Below are 15,577 nucleotides of genomic sequence, written 5' to 3'. Positions count from 1 at the left end.
CGGAAATGCTAAGTCCTCTCCTCAAGAACAGGTGAGGAATTCAGGTTGAAAAAAGCAATTTAAAACAAGTTTTTGCCGTTAAAATGTTTTTTGTAAATCCAACTTGTACAAACAAGCCTCACTGAAAAAAAAGTAAGGTTTTAGGATAAGAATACAAATATGGTCTTGCATGATGAAGAGAAACAGATCACTGTGGCTCGTCTAAATATAGATTCTGCACTACGTTTCTCTGACTGTATTCATGTGTGTGTGTGTGTGTGCAGGAGAAGCGCATAGCATCTTTGGATGCAGCCAACGCCCGTCTGATGAGCGCTCTGACCCAGCTGAAGGAGCGCTACAGCATGCAGACCCGCAACGGCATCTCACCCACCAACCCCACCAAACTGCAGATAACCGAAAACGGGGAGTTCAGAAACAGCAGCAATTGTTAGGCTACTCTGCCCCCCCCCCCCCCCCCCGAGTGATTGAGTGCCTGCGTGTGTACAGTTATTCAGAGAGAGGACGTTCACGTGCATGCACGGCTGCATGCCTGTTTGAGAGACCGCGAGGGTGCGCGTGCGCTTTTTAAAAAGCGAACATAGTACTTTTGGAAGACATTTCAACCTTTTTGGACACCAGTGCGGGAGTGAGCGGGCCAACCGGAAGAGGCGGGACTTAAGCGTGACAGACAGAAACACCCCCAAGAGAGCAAGATCACCAGACGGCCTTCGTTACAAGGGAGACGGCCAGAGGAGGCGGGGCAGAGCTTGTACATATGAGACTTAAAGCTGTCCATCAGTCATACTCTTTGCCCGTGTATGTATGCAGTCGCTGGGACAATTGAAGTCCCCGCCCACGCCTGGGACAAACCACTATATAACCACACACAGTGACAACCGGCAGACACGGTCACTCTAGCAACCCTCCTCTCCTCCTCTCTCACTTTATTCTTCTCCCTCTCGACGACCAAGCGGACCCACTTAAACAACAATCACGCGCATTGAGGATTATCCTCTTGAGAGGATTACTTTGCTTTATTTCAAAGTCATAGTTTATAAAGAACCAAATAGGAGCTAAAGAATATAGATATTTTTTGTCCCAAATTATCTTTATGTCCCTTTTGACTTCTTGGGTGTGTTCCCGATGCGCTCCCCCCCTCCCCTCCCCTCCATCCCTATGTAGTGCACTTTGTGAGACGCTATTGGTACATGAAACGCCTTAATAAGTAAGGAACACACCTCGACTTTATCCCACAGCTCCCCTATTTCTGCAAAAAAAAAAAAAAGGCACAACTTAAACTGTGGATTTGTAAAGGATAGGAACATAAAATTATACACACATAAATGTATTATGAACACTAAAGTAAATGAATTCTACGTGATACTATATTAATGAAATTTAATATAGATGTATGCATTTCTTTTCTTCGATAGAGTATACACACACATATCTATATTTGATAATCTCAAATATAAAAGCAGCCCTTTATTTAGGAGTGAGATCTAGTTTTATTTTTCTTCTCTCGTGATGAAAGACTGTGGTGTGTAGCTTGCTTTAGAGCCCTGGAGGAGTCGATCGCACCGAGCAGTGATCAGCACCAGCGTCTCAGTCACCCATTTCAAATCTCCACCATGCTTAACCCTTTACATGCAGTATGCACTACATTAGAGAGAAAATGTCTGTACAGTAGTTCTAACAGCTGCGGCATAGCTTGCACAGTGATCACTTCTTCTTCTGGTGCTTATCATTGCTCCCGAAAGACACAGATCAGTCAAACCCAGATTTACAATTATAGTTTGAGTCATGTGTGTGTGTGTGTGCGCGTGTGTGTGTGTGATCTTCTCACTCTAGTAGCACAATAGTTATTGAGAGACATGTGTTCAGACACTCTCACTCATCCTGTACACTGGACTGGTGAGCCGTTGTAAAGATGGCCTCCTTAGTTACAACATTTTCTCTCTTAACTGCTTTGTTTGTCAGTGGTAATGAAGTATGCTGCATCCAAACTGTGACTCTATTAATCCTAGTGGCATCATCTCTCTCCTCTCTTTTCTTTTACTCACCTTCATCCCTCGTTCTTCCCGAATGTGAAGCTGCTGACTCACAGTTGGTCTTAACATGGGGTTTGGTCCGTCTACTCTCCCCTCGCATTGCTCTCATTGCTCTCACACCATCTCAGCATCTGTATTTTGTATATTTTTGTATTCATTTTTTTCTTACCTGTAACAGACTGTACACATCCAGTGTGAGGCTCTGCATGCTTCATCCTCCCTCTAGAGCCAACGGTCGTGTCTTTAAACACTATTTGTTTTCTTTAGTTTCCGATTCCAAGGTGATGATGACGATGATGAATGCTTTGCTGCAGACATATACAGTAAATATATGATAACCGAGTGCATCAAGAGGCTGGACGGCCTGGGAACGTGTAAATAAAATGCTCACACTATTTTTACCTAATGTTAACAGAGCTTTTTGTAAATGTATCTTGTGCTCAACCTCTGCTGTATCATTATGGATATTGTAAATACAGAATAGCTCAGTCAGTCATCTGTCCTCATTGGGTAGAACTATACAATTAAATTAACCTTTCAGTGTTCTCCCGGTTAACGCTATTGTTTTTGTGTTTAGAGTGTAATATCACGAGCCAAAAAAAAAACTGATTAAGTAGGAGTTGGGAAGTTGTGGAGGAGGCCACACAATCCCGCGTTTCCCTTCAGTCTAGCTCTTTGCACTTTTACGTTCAGTGGTTGGTGTTCATAATGAGCTTCTTCTTTTCAGCACAGCACCTGTTTCAGGTGTTTAAAAATGTGGCAAAGTTCGAAACTGAAGAAAGGGACTTTTGGTATTGCTCTTTCACAAATGGTTGTGTCGGATAAACAGAACTGTTTAACTTGTTCCTGCTTGAATAGATAGGAATAGCCTCAGACCACAGACTGTATACGGTCTCTGCCTCAGACTGGAGAATCGTGTTGCAGAAAGAAAAGAGAGATGTAGGACTTTCCTCCTCATCATATCGGTCCTTAAACAATATTGTATAACTGCAGGGATTCAAGTGAGACAATGTAACTTTTGACAGAGACATAATACATTAATTTCTTTAAAAAGAATAGCTTTTACCAAGCTATTGTTTGCTGTTGTGCTCTTGTGAACTACGGTTGGCATAATAGTAGTTTTAACATTTAGCAATGGGCAGTTGTTCATCAAAAGATTCATTGTCTTTCTTTTAAACTGGTCTACAATGATACAAGTTACCCGATGAGGCTGTCACGTATGTGCACATCTAGGGCCGACAACAAGTAAAGAGGAAGAGGCTCCCCCAGTCGGTTTATCCCATCCATGTTCCCACCTCAGTTTTTTACAAGTCTGAAAACCATGAGCTCACTTTCCAAACAGTTAAGCCAGTCAGACAAAAGATCAATCAAAAATATAAAGCTATAAATAAAGTAAAAGATGTTGTATGTTTTCTATTATCTTGTAGAAAATACTTTTGTAAGTATGTTGAAAGTATAAAGTATTTGCTGGATTCTGCTTCCTTTGACGACAGTGACAAAACAATAATGTACAGAGGAATTTGTGTTGACAAAATGTGGCTGTGCAATTTATGTACATTTGCAACTAGACCTATTAAAGTTTTATTTAGCTATTTTAAAATCGTGTCGTCTCGTGTCTGTCTCTCGTCGGCTCGCTCGCATTGTTCTCCGTGACAATTTGTTATTATGAAATGTAAATGAAGCTTAATTTGAGTGCGTGCGAGATGAATCACATGTTCATTATATACTCAACAGGCGTAGATAGATGACGAGCAGCTAGAGACACCATATGCTCAGACTCCAGGTCCAAAGGCAGAGTGGAGGGTGTGATGGAGGGATGTGACAGACCGGTTTGAGCAGTGCCTACTCCTCAGTGAGCCTGACCTACATACTGCTTGATTGTTATTTCCGACAGTGGGTATAGGAGAAAGCCTGGAAATGGGGTGGGGGAGGGGGGGGGCTGTTGCAAAATGTCTCTCTCACATAGCTGTATTGAGCTGATTGTTATATAAAAATGTTCACACTTTGTTTTTAAATATAGCTCAAAGCCAGGAAAAATGCTTTATTAAAGTCTTATATTATTAAACAGTTTTATCAAATGGGAAAAGCTTTTCACCCAGGTGGCCCAGATTTGACTCCCGGTATGGGAATGAGATTTGAATGTTTCAGTCAAAAAAAGTCATAGTATAGCATGTCAAAAAAAAAGTCATAGTATAGCATGTCAAAAAAAAAGTCATAGTATAGCATGTCAAAAAAAAAGTCATAGTATAGCATGTCAAAAAAAAGTCAGTATAGCATGTCAAAAAAAAAAGTCATAGTATAGCGTGTCAAAAAAAGTCAGTATAGCATGTCAAAAAAAAAAGTCATAGTATAGCGTGTCAAAAAAAGTCAGTATAGCATGTCAAAAAAAAAAGTCAGTGTAGCATGTCAAAAAAAAAGTCATAATATAGCATGTCAAAAAAAAAGTCATAGTATAGCATGTCAAAAAAAAAGTCAGTATAGCATGTCAAAAAAAAAGTCAGTGTAGCATGTCTAAAAAAAAGTCAGTGTAGCGTGTCAAAAAAAAAAGTCATAGTATAGCATGTTGAAAGGGATCATTCGAAAGTCATAACATGTCGAAAAAGATCATAAAAAAGTCATAGTATAGTATGTCAAAAAAGATCCGTTACACTACTATTGACTGTCTTTTTAGTGTTCATCGCCAAACTAAATGTTTTTTGGTGCTCAATTCGTATCCATGTGCAAACCGGCACAACATTTCAATGGAAGCTAAAAGGTTACATAAATCTTTCCGACAGGTGATGGCCACCTCAGCTGTTGAACCAGAGGGCAACAACAACAACAACAACAACAAAACTATGAAGACTAAAACCACCAGAGGTGCAACTGGCATCGTCAGCCTCTGCAACGGAAGGTCGAGGAAACGTGGGCAGATGTTTGTGCTGTGAAACATTATCTAAAATCTACCAACATGCAGAAAAATAAAACGCTCGTCTGCCTCCTTCAACACAGAGATGGAAATAGCACAAGCTGCCATTAAAACATACACTCCACTAATGATGTGACAAATGGTGTCCTTTAATGAGTCCATTGGGGATCTCACTCAGAGGTAGCACAATAATAGTGTGCATACAGGTTGCACAGCAACAAGCTCATCCAGCCTTTGCGGCTTTGCTCAAATATATTTGGTGAAAGAGAACACTAAAGAAGATATCGTGTGTATGAAACAAAGAAGAAAGCCAAAGTTAAACGTATTTGAAAAAATTGCTGGTCAATATCACAACAGCAGTGACCACATCAACACACACCTTCAGTTCAAAGAGCAAGAGGACTTTTATTTTTTGCAGTGCTGTCAATACATTTCATTCATAAGTACGATCGAGCTTAACAACCTCGTAAATCGACTTCATGTTAACAAACGCATACTGAGTTAGTCCGACAGTCCGTATCGCAGAAATCTTCAACATGTTAATAAGTTCACCGTCTGTGTTAAAGAGCTGCATTGCAGTTAAGTAATAAGTTTGATTGTTTTTTTTGTGTCACACACCGCACTTGATTATTGGTCTGCATGTGACAAATTAGTTTAATAATCTTGGTGTAAAGGAAACAAACAACACAATGTAAAAGTCATCGTTAAGCGAGTAGCTGCAGTGTAAATATCTAAAAACGACAATTGTGTAGCTTCAAAGTAATTGTCCTAAAATGTGACAGCTGGAGGTTCTGAGTGGCAGCCTGACTGAACTGAAAGAGCGCGAGTGGCCTTTTCCCTTTGAATACTTATTCACTTAACTCATCACTAATGGGCTCACGGAGCAGGGACGCACAGCTGAGCCGCTGGCTGTAAATAGGCTTTCACCATTGAGCTTAACACAAATAAATACAGTACGGTACACACGCACTCAGACATACACGATACGCCCCCACAAAACGCTCAGTTACCCTCACATCCATTTCTGTGCAATAGATCCAAGAGTTGTGCAAATTCAAGAATATAATACACACATTGAGGACACTCCCTTGCACTCATTTATTTATGCGTGATGCGTGTTGCTGCATTGAATGGGAAGCCGGATGGCGTCTTGTGTTATTCCTGAAAAAAAGAAAGTTGGTTTCAGTGTGTTGCCGAGAAGAGAAAGGTGAAGAGAAGCAAGTAGCTGCCCTGAAGAATCAGTAAGTATAGTAAAGCAGCCATATCTTCCTCCTGACTGGACCACGCTGTTCGTATAAGACCACACCAGGAGGGGAGGAAATGCACCAACCTCCTGATAGTTCATGTTCTATTTATTCCCCAAACCCTCCCTCCCCCCCCGTGGACATCTTCCTCCTCTAAAGAAAAAGCAATCAGGCCGAGAACAGTCCTCCTGCAAGTCAGCCAGCAGGGGTCAAGCGCCTCCTTCTCTCCCATTTTCCTCCTGTTGTGGAAGCTGCAAAGGAGTGAGGGACATCTGATTCCCCCGGCTCCTGTGAGAAGGCTAAAGGCAGTGTTTGGGAGTTGGATGCCTAGTTGGAGCCCTTTCTCGTCAGTTCTCCACGTTGGCCCTGAGCGTGCGAGGCTTGAGTCTTTGATGCAGCCGGTAGTCCTGGCTGGACGCCCTTCGCAGGGGAGCCGGAGAGTCGAGCAGAGGGTTGGCGTGGCCCAGCGTCTGAGACTTGACGGCTCGCGGCATCGCCCTGCTGCAGCTCACGGAGCGCCTCTCTTCGCCGCCCGTCTGGGACTCGAGCTGAGCCTCGCACAGCTCCAGCAGGGACGCTACCTGCTCCCTCAGCGGCAGGGATTTGAACCTGCGACCTGCCAGATGGAAAAAGGCTTCCACAAATGCTTGCAGTCCCATACCTGCAAAAACAGAGAGCGTGTTTAAGGTGAGGCCAGAGAAGCACGAAAGAGGGAATTTTAAAAGGACATTTAAACGACAATAGTTTGTCAAACAGGCTAACTGGTTGCTGATGTCGCCTTATACTTTGCGGACAAATATAAGAGTGGTATGGATATTCTCATCTCGCTCATTATCCATCCCTCTGTAACCGCTATTCCTAAACAAGTTCTCAGGGGTCCCAGATGACATTGGGCGAGAGGCGGTGTACACCCCGGACTGGTAGCCAGTGAATCACTGGGCTGACACATTGAGACAGACAACCATTCATGCTCCCATTCACATCTACGGGTAACAATGTCCCCAATGAACCCAACTGTGGGAGGAAGCCAGAGGAACCAGTGACAAAGGGAGAACATGAGAACAAACACAAACTCCACTAAGAAGGGCCCGAGCTGGCCGAAGGGTTTCAACCCAAATCCCTCTCGCTTCATGCTGCGAAGCGGCAGCGCTAACTGCGGGATGGTGCTATAGTGCTAGTGGTGTGACATTGTAATAACATTATTATCACACATTACCATAATGACCATGTTTTAGGTGTTGCTCCAGTGGTTTTCTAAACAACTTTAAATACATAAGCAGCAGAGTCTCGCCTGAAATGTAAATTGAACATCATTAGCCCTTGAAAGCACATTTGGGATGCTGTACATTAACATTTGAAGATTGGTAATTCAGATATTAATATACTGCAAATATACATATGAATCAACTGCATCTTTTTGCCACAAAGAGAAGAACAGTGTCCTCCAGAGAAAACACCTTGTTAAACGATTGAACTGCTGCCGCTATAGAAGAAGAGGGAATGAGAGGATTTCATCATTTTATTATCCTCATTTCATAACTTTCAGATCTTGCCTACAGGGGGCTAAGGTCAGAGTGACTGAAGGTCAAAGAGTGAAATAAGAAAACAATGAAGTGTTCAGAAGAGCTGAATTTTCCCTCAAAGGTCTCCTCGATATGTTCTACTGTAGCCTGTTATTGTCGACCTAGAGGAAGAAGACAAATGTGCAGAAAACTAGAGACAGAAGGAGAAAGATGCCAATTCATAATGGACTGTTATTATCAATTGTATTGTAATTGTCAACCATAGGTTTAACAGTGTTAGTCCTTTTTTACGTGTGTGTGTGTGTGTTTCAAACATACATGGTTTGTTTGATGTTGTGCCCTCACAAGAATTCTGTTGCATTGTGACGGACAATAAAGTTTATCTTCTCTTATCAAAATTGTTAGTCTGTTGCAAGAAAGCATTTCCGTAAATTGCCTCATGTGTCCTTTTAAAACTTTGTTGCCTTCCCACCCATAAAAACATAATAATTTGATTTGTAAGTACGAACGATAACTTTTATTCCCCATCTTGTGTCCCCACAAATCCTCCAAAGCACACACACAGAAATAACAGACCTTGACACTTCTCCCAGAGTCTCCCTGAATACGTATGAGCTCATTCTGAATTCAGCCCACAATCTCCCTCTGCACAGACCCTTCCATCCCGGTCCATGTGATCTCCATCCATCAGCTTTACCTCGCAAACATTCCTTGCAAGGTGCAGCGGTCTGAATAATTCATGTCGGATAGTCTCTTCTCTGCCACATTGTGATCTCGGCTCATTTCAATTACGGCGGCGCAGTGTCAGAGGGAATCTGACAAAGAATGACAAGCAATTATCTCCGAGCACATCATTTGCTCCGAGTCTCAAGGATACCCGGCTCTCTGTCCTCCACATGTAGTTTCTGTGTGTGTGTGCGTGTGTTACCTGCTTCTCTAGAATCGGGCATTGTTCCTGCCCAACGACGTGTGATGTCTATGTAGAGGATGTCCACTGAAGCCATGGAGAAGATACTGTTGCTCAGCTTACAGGTCCTAAAAGCATCCAGGAAATCATGTCAGTCATCCGTCACTGCAGTCAACAACAATAATGTCAACATGTTTTTTAAGTATTAAGTATTCTTTATTGTATTTGTATTACTCAAAAGGAAGGAAAAGGTCTTTAGGGCAACATTAGAATTGCCTTATGCAAAGATTTGATTGGCTGTATGGAACAAAGTTGAGAGCATTTGGTCAAATTAAAGATATGGGGCGTCATCGGGAAATAAAAAATAAATTCCTCCATTTTGGTTTTAGATTTTTTTTCTCAAGGAAGAACACAGGCCAAGTGATTCACAGAGAAGATGTTGTAACCTTAGACTACACATGACAGCTCCCCAAAAGTAAAGCCAAAACATCACAGAAGTAATAAATCAAAGTACATGTCAAGTCAAGTTGGTTCCTGTCATATTAGGTAGTTATTATCACAAGGATGTATTCTTCTGATAAGTCTGGTTTCGATACATTGTTTGGCGCTGTGAAAGGAGGGTGAGACGTCATGACTGACAGCTGCTCTGAGTGAAGTTGTAGAAGCAAAGGCTCGGGAATTGTACGTAGAGGAGGAATGTCGAGAGTTGTTAGAAGGAAATGTAACTTTAACTTTCCATAACTGTGATTGTCTGTTACATGTATATAAAAGATATTTGGACATAATGAAATCATGTGTACCTGATGAAGGTGCGGAAGGCGGTGGGGCCCAGGCGCATGTTGCCCTTGACCCCGAGGAAGCGTATGAACAGAGCTGCGATTCGCTCCACCAGCCGCAGGTAGTTGAACTGCTTGGTGTACTTGGGGTAGACCTGCTTCAGACACAGCGACGGCAGAGCTCCTTCGTCCGGGCTCCTCTCTTGTGGCTCCGCCTCCATGGGAATCTCCTCTCCGTGTTCAAGCCCGCCGGGCCTCAGTTGGGAACTATGGCCGTGAAATGATAGGACAGAGATAATAACAGAAAACAAACAAACATACTATGAACTGCATTGTATTTAAATGACAGGCATTTTAAAATGACGAGCAGGTTGACAGATGGTGGAGGTATAAAGACTCCAGAGGGACTGCCTTCAAGCCCTGCAGGACTGAAGCACAAGAACACAAGGCCAACCCAGAAAGCTCTCGTCAGCTGAGTCATAGATCACCCGGGCTGGATAAATGCAGCAGGATTTTCACTTCCAGCCTGGCTTGGCAGGGGAAAGTGGAAGAATAATGGTGTATGAAGGATAAATAACTCTCTTTGCACTCTCTCCTCCCACAGCCTCCGCACGGCCTTGTTACAGTCTGTCATTATGTCCACATCATGCAATGCATTAGTGGGATGATGGAGCTACATGGTGTGGGTTTTGAATTTAGATGTCAGTTTTAAATTCTTATGAAGAGAAAGTTGATTCTTCTCACCAAGTTTAGATACTGAGTTAAATGTCCAGAGTTTAGGATTTAGTGGCATCTAGAGGTGAGATTGTAGACTGCAACCAACTGAAACTTCTCCCGTGTGAGCAAAAATACAAATGGCCCTCTGTAGAGCCAGTGTTTACTCTGTATGGGACATTAGTCTGCACTTGGAAAAAAGACCAATGTTGCCAATTCCATTGCAACTGCTGATGGAGGACAAATGGTGCTTTTAGAGGTTAATTATGGACTTCACGTTTGATGCTTTTTAATGCTGATGAGGCAGAAATATAAAAGCACTTATATCAGGTACTTAAATTGGCCCAAAAAAAACCCCATGAATTCAGGCTATCACTCTCCTGTGGCACAAAGGTCGTCAAGAGATGGGAGTTCAACTTGGTTCCAGAATATTCAAAGCTAAGGCACACCACGCCCCCAGGGAAAGGGCTGGACTGTGGGGCGGTTCTGGTGTAGCAGATAGTCAAACATGTGAACAAAAGTACTTTTACCTCATTCACAATCGTTACAAAAGGAACAGCTGTAAAAACATGAATATATATACACGACACAGTTTCTGAGCATTGCAAACACCCTGAGGTGACTTTTTGTAATTTCTGAATTTGAATCGGTCAGTAGATATTAAAAAGGTACCCCGAGGAGTTTCAGTCTTCATAAAATATTTGCAAAGACAATAGAAACAACAACTTGAAACTCATTGTCTACATGCACGTTTTGTTAACTTGCCATCTTCTTCCGGCATATTGCTCCGTGTCTTGCCTTCGTTACCGCCACCTGACGATTACTGAAATAGTGTAAAACCATTGGTAGGAATGAATATGACACCACCACCACACTCATACTCATGTGTCCTCGTGCACAAGATACAAACTAAACAGTGAGCCACTCTTCACGCTTCATGGTGGTCAAAAGACACACGGGGTGCCTTTAAGACGTCTCAAAGACTTCTCATAGAAAATGAAGAGGAGGTGTGTTTTTAACCTGAGGATTGTGTGGGCGTGTGCACACTGTGTTTGACTGACATCTCCCTCCCTCTCCTGCTAGCTTTAATGCACACTGTAGGGCAGTGCAAATTACACCTTTATCATTTCTATTACTTCCCCGAGTGCTGCGACCTCAAATAATTCCCAGCACAGCGACCTGAGCAGAGAGTCTCATCAGCAAGAATAAGTGAAAACAACTGTGTGGGACTCCCACGGTCAACGCATGACAAAGAGAAACACAACGGTACATTCAAGTCAAGTCGAGGGGATACAGTGCTGCTGACTTTCATGAGGCAGCTTCTTTCTCCATGAATTAGTAAGCGGTGTGAATGGCACCGAGAGAGAGAGAGAGCACTTCTGAATGTTTAATAGAATCAATCATCCCCCAGCAGCCAGGAGGACACCACCCACATGTATTTAGACAGGAACGGCTCAGGCTGAAAACGGACAGTTGACAGCCAGGCAGACAGCGAAGGGGAACGTCGACAAACATTCCCAGCAGACGGAGAGAGAAGAGAATGATGGCTGGCGAGGCGAGGGGGTAAAAGGTGAAGAATGGCAGGTTATTAAAAAGACATACAGAGGCCCGGTGCCAAATGTTAGTTGAGCGTACGTGAGGAGGGTTAGGCCTAATTTTGCTGTCATTACTCGGCGTAAATGCAATTTCTGTCCTCCTGGTGAACACATCTTCAAAGCTTTTACGCACCGCGGAAAGGCTTAAAGAGGTGCCAGATGTGTCAATGAAAGTAAATCAAATGTGTCTGCACACGTATCTCCATTTCAGAAATCTGAATTTATTGCCCGAGCGAGAGTCATACCTAAACACACAGAACAAATGAGTCTCCCACAGCTAACAATACACCTTTTCTCCCTTGTTTCTAACCAACGCAACCACAAGAGTCAGAACACTTTGCGCAGATAGCGACATGTCACTGATTTACTGCCCTGAAGAGTGTTAATCAAAGCTTCCACAGTGACACAAACTAACATGTTGGACACATAATTCATCCTCCTCAGCATATATATCATTGTCTTTATGGAGACGATGCTTTAGTAATTGTTTCCCTCGCACCTTATTTTTAAGAAACGGTTGCCTACGAGTATCGTCTTTTTGTTCTCACCCACACACCGCTCATAATGGCTCATAAATCACCCGCAGAGGCCTCATGCACGGGATTAATGAGCTGGGTGTGAGGAGTACATGCCTGAGAGTCCCTCACATCACACCCTCCTCCTGCTCACAGTTCCTCATTTACCTCTACCCCCCCCTGTTCTCCAAAATGACACTTTCCCCCCCCCCATTGTGTTCTGCCATTTTGTATTTACTTATCTCTCTTGTATAAGTTCTCATTCCGTTTTTTTTTTCTTTCTCGACGACACCTTTGTGTTGTGTGCCTGGTCACTTCACTTTATCTTGACAAGTCAAATTCACACGCGGGTGACTTCAGTTTAAACTTTTGCGTTCTGAATGACTGAATCCCATCCATCCATCCATCCATCCATCCATCCATCCATCCATCCCGCTGCAGAGCAGCTGTCAGAGACCACAACACAAGTTTATTTACCTACGGCTGCACCATCTGTTCAGTAAACTCATTACTTAACCTCCCGTAAGCATGTTGGGAACATTTTGTTTGTGCTCCCAACGACTACTTGTTAATGATTGTGAAGGTTTTCTGACGAAACAGGAAGTCGAATCAGTCCGTCCCCATTCAAATATAACTGACCTGAATGTGAATCTATGCATACGAATCCCTGAGATGTATAGTTTTGGAGCAAACTGTTCTCCAGACAGAACCGATCCGGTTCCGTCTGGTTCTAATGCTAAATGCTGACCCGGTTTGTGTCTCCTTTGCTTATTTCTATTAATCAGCCGCTGGTGTTTGTTTTTTCAGCAGCAAGCACATTTTCGGAGAAGCTTGCGTTAATCGGAGCTTTGTTCACTTTGTACATTTTTACGAGGATCTTGGATGCTGAAACTTTTAGCTTCGACTTAGCTGTGCAAGAAACCGAGTACATTTACACAAGTACTACACGGAGGTACAGTTTGTTGTACTTGTACTTGAGTTTTACAATTTTTGTGGGACTTTATGCTTTTACTCCACTGCATAGAGGGAAATATTGTATTACTACTGAAATTTGAATCATCAGAATTGATCTATTAATGTCATAAATAATAGTATATAAGATATCATTTCTGAGGAATGAGTAACTTTGCTACTCATCCTCAAAATGCATCTGCTGATGAGTTATTTTATTTTTATTTACCCAGCAGGACTTTGATTTGTAATGGAGTATGATTACACTGCGGTGTTGGTGCCACATCTTTACACACAAATGGCTTGATTTAAAATGGATCAGAGTCAACATAGCATTGAGTGAATCAAAAATGTGCTTTCTACCAGACAAACATGAATGTACAATGTGCCCGTGTAAACAGACAGAGAACACACTGTGGGACTGAATGATTAACGAGATCTCATTCCGTGCCAGCGTCGGTGGCGACAGTGACAATTAGATTTTTTGGAGCGTATCCAATCTAATGGCTAATTCAATCAATATTAGCACTAGCTAGTTGGGACCCTAAAGCACAGAACTCAGTCACTATCTCAACGCTGACAGCACTCCTTCTTTCAATCACAAGCTGACATGAATACCAAACCTTTGCGTGGGGGTTGCACATATTTTGGATATGGCACATAGTTTGATTCTATCATGTACAAAGATAATGTATTGAAATGCTGAGGCCAATTAGTTTGTTTTCCAATATTACAGGACTAATTTGTGATAAGTACTCCAGGAAGTTCATCAGACAGCCGCTGATTTAGTTCCACGCCTAGTCTGGGTCGACTTTCCATCTGCAGTCATTGATTAGCAGTAACATTCACTAATCAGTGATTTATATTATTTAATAGCCGCCTAATTAGAGTCTTATCATCAGCATCCCAAATCTCTAACCACACCTGCAAGACTATTGGTGCTATCTCATTATAATGGCACTTATCACTAATTGTGGTTATTATTGTTTACTAAATAATTAATTCAAAACATTATTGTCACATCATAATTATGAGCAGTGCTGTTCTCTTATAAACACACTGAATTACATCACATTAAAGATGACTGAGCATCTGGACTTCAGCCTCTTTTCACCACATGACTGCTGATTGCAAATACTCTGTCACACAGATATGGTGTAAAGATATTCTTTGACTACTTCATTGACTTTAGGAGGCTTAAAATTGTGTGACTGTGTGTCTTGAAGGCACAGTGAAATAAATGGAGGTATGAATACGCAGTGAAATATGGAAAATCAGATTTCATGTTATAAATCATTGAAAGATCATTGTATATAAATACAACTTCCTATATGAAATGTTAAGACTAATAGCTAATTAACTAAAAGCTACATGTTTCACAAACATTGCTTCCTTAAATGAATAACATGCTGCTCAGAAATCACATGAAATAGGTCTTAAAATAATATAAATTGTGTCGGGCTACAACCAACGGTTACTTCATTGTAGCTCAACTAATACTGGATTTTTGTGCCTAAACATAGATATTGAAAATGATTAATCGGGCCATACAATAACACAAAGGATCCTTTGATTATGTTTGTAAAAAAAATGTGACTTTAAGAACTGAAAATGTACTTTTACGTGCTTTCTGGAAACAATCTATTTAATGGAGACACGGTTTCAACATGTCGTTTGGATTTTTTTGTTATTTATAAGCCAACATATCATTAATACCTATATATCTGGAATAACCTAATATTGCCAACGGCGATTTATTGTCCTAGCAGTAATCTTTATTGAAAAATGCCCGTCACAAATTTTGAGAAACCTTCAAAATAGTATATTTTGTCCCAGCAGCAGTATATTTTTTGGAGTGATTGAAAAATGACTCTAATGACTAATTGGTTAACTATTTATAAAAAACATTTGCAACTTACCTTTCTGTCAATCGACTAATTGTTCAAGCTCTAACACAGTGATGTAAATATTGAGGTATAAAGGCTTTCAGTGATCCCCGGAGTTCTGAGTCAAACATAAAAAGTATGAGGGACATTAGATTAAAGGATTAGGGATCTCTAACAGCACATACGTAGGAATTAGTGTTCAGAATTCTAAATGTGCACACTACATTATACAGTATTGTATTTCATCCCCAGACAAATACAAGATGTGGTTCTGCTGATTCTAGCTGGATGAAAATATAGCAATGCGGGAGGGACGGGGATTAAAGGTATCATAGGCGCATTATAGCGACGTGTTACTGGTCATGAATGAAACAGTTAAGTGGGTATTATCCCGGAGAAGATATCCCCGTCACTTGCAGAACAAAGCAGATCAAATATCTGATACAGAAGATAATCTGGAGAGGAAAGAAGTGAGGGAAGGAGAGGAAAGGGGGGGGGGGGGGGGGGGGGGGGGGGGGGGGGGGGGGG

At 41.9% G+C, this 15,577-nt stretch overlaps 2 protein-coding genes across 14 annotated transcripts in view; one reads left to right on the top strand and one right to left on the bottom strand.

Annotated features, from left to right (window-relative positions):
- dab2ipb (DAB2 interacting protein b) overlaps nt 1–3,630 on the top strand; it is a 123,176-nt gene extending 119,546 nt beyond the window's left edge. For all 12 annotated transcript variants that reach the window (XM_031860074.1, XM_031860073.1, XM_031860072.1 and 9 more), the window contains one exon: nt 264–3,630. In XM_031860074.1, the coding sequence (XP_031715934.1) occupies nt 264–431 (168 nt within the window). In that variant the 3' untranslated portion in view covers nt 432–3,630. The remainder of the gene's footprint in view (nt 1–263) is intronic.
- A 912-nt stretch (nt 3,631–4,542) lies between these two features.
- Nucleotides 4,543–15,577, bottom strand: part of ttll11 (tubulin tyrosine ligase-like family, member 11) — a 19,714-nt gene continuing 8,679 nt past the window's right edge. For both annotated transcript variants that reach the window (XM_031860155.1, XM_031860156.1), the window contains 3 exons: nt 9,413–9,655; nt 8,634–8,740; nt 4,543–6,843 (listed from right to left, as the gene is read on the bottom strand). In XM_031860155.1, coding sequence (XP_031716015.1) covers nt 6,530–6,843; nt 8,634–8,740; nt 9,413–9,655 — 664 coding nt within the window. In that variant the 3' untranslated portion in view covers nt 4,543–6,529. The remainder of the gene's footprint in view (nt 6,844–8,633; nt 8,741–9,412; nt 9,656–15,577) is intronic.

This window comes from Anarrhichthys ocellatus, unplaced genomic scaffold (genome assembly GCF_004355925.1).
Source record: "Anarrhichthys ocellatus isolate YVR2014 unplaced genomic scaffold, GSC_Weel_1.0 scaffold23, whole genome shotgun sequence".
In the NCBI taxonomy this organism is placed as follows: Eukaryota; Metazoa; Chordata; class Actinopteri; order Perciformes; family Anarhichadidae; genus Anarrhichthys; species Anarrhichthys ocellatus.
Note: the sequence above shows the minus strand (reverse complement) of the source record. Positions and strands in the feature narration are given on the sequence as shown.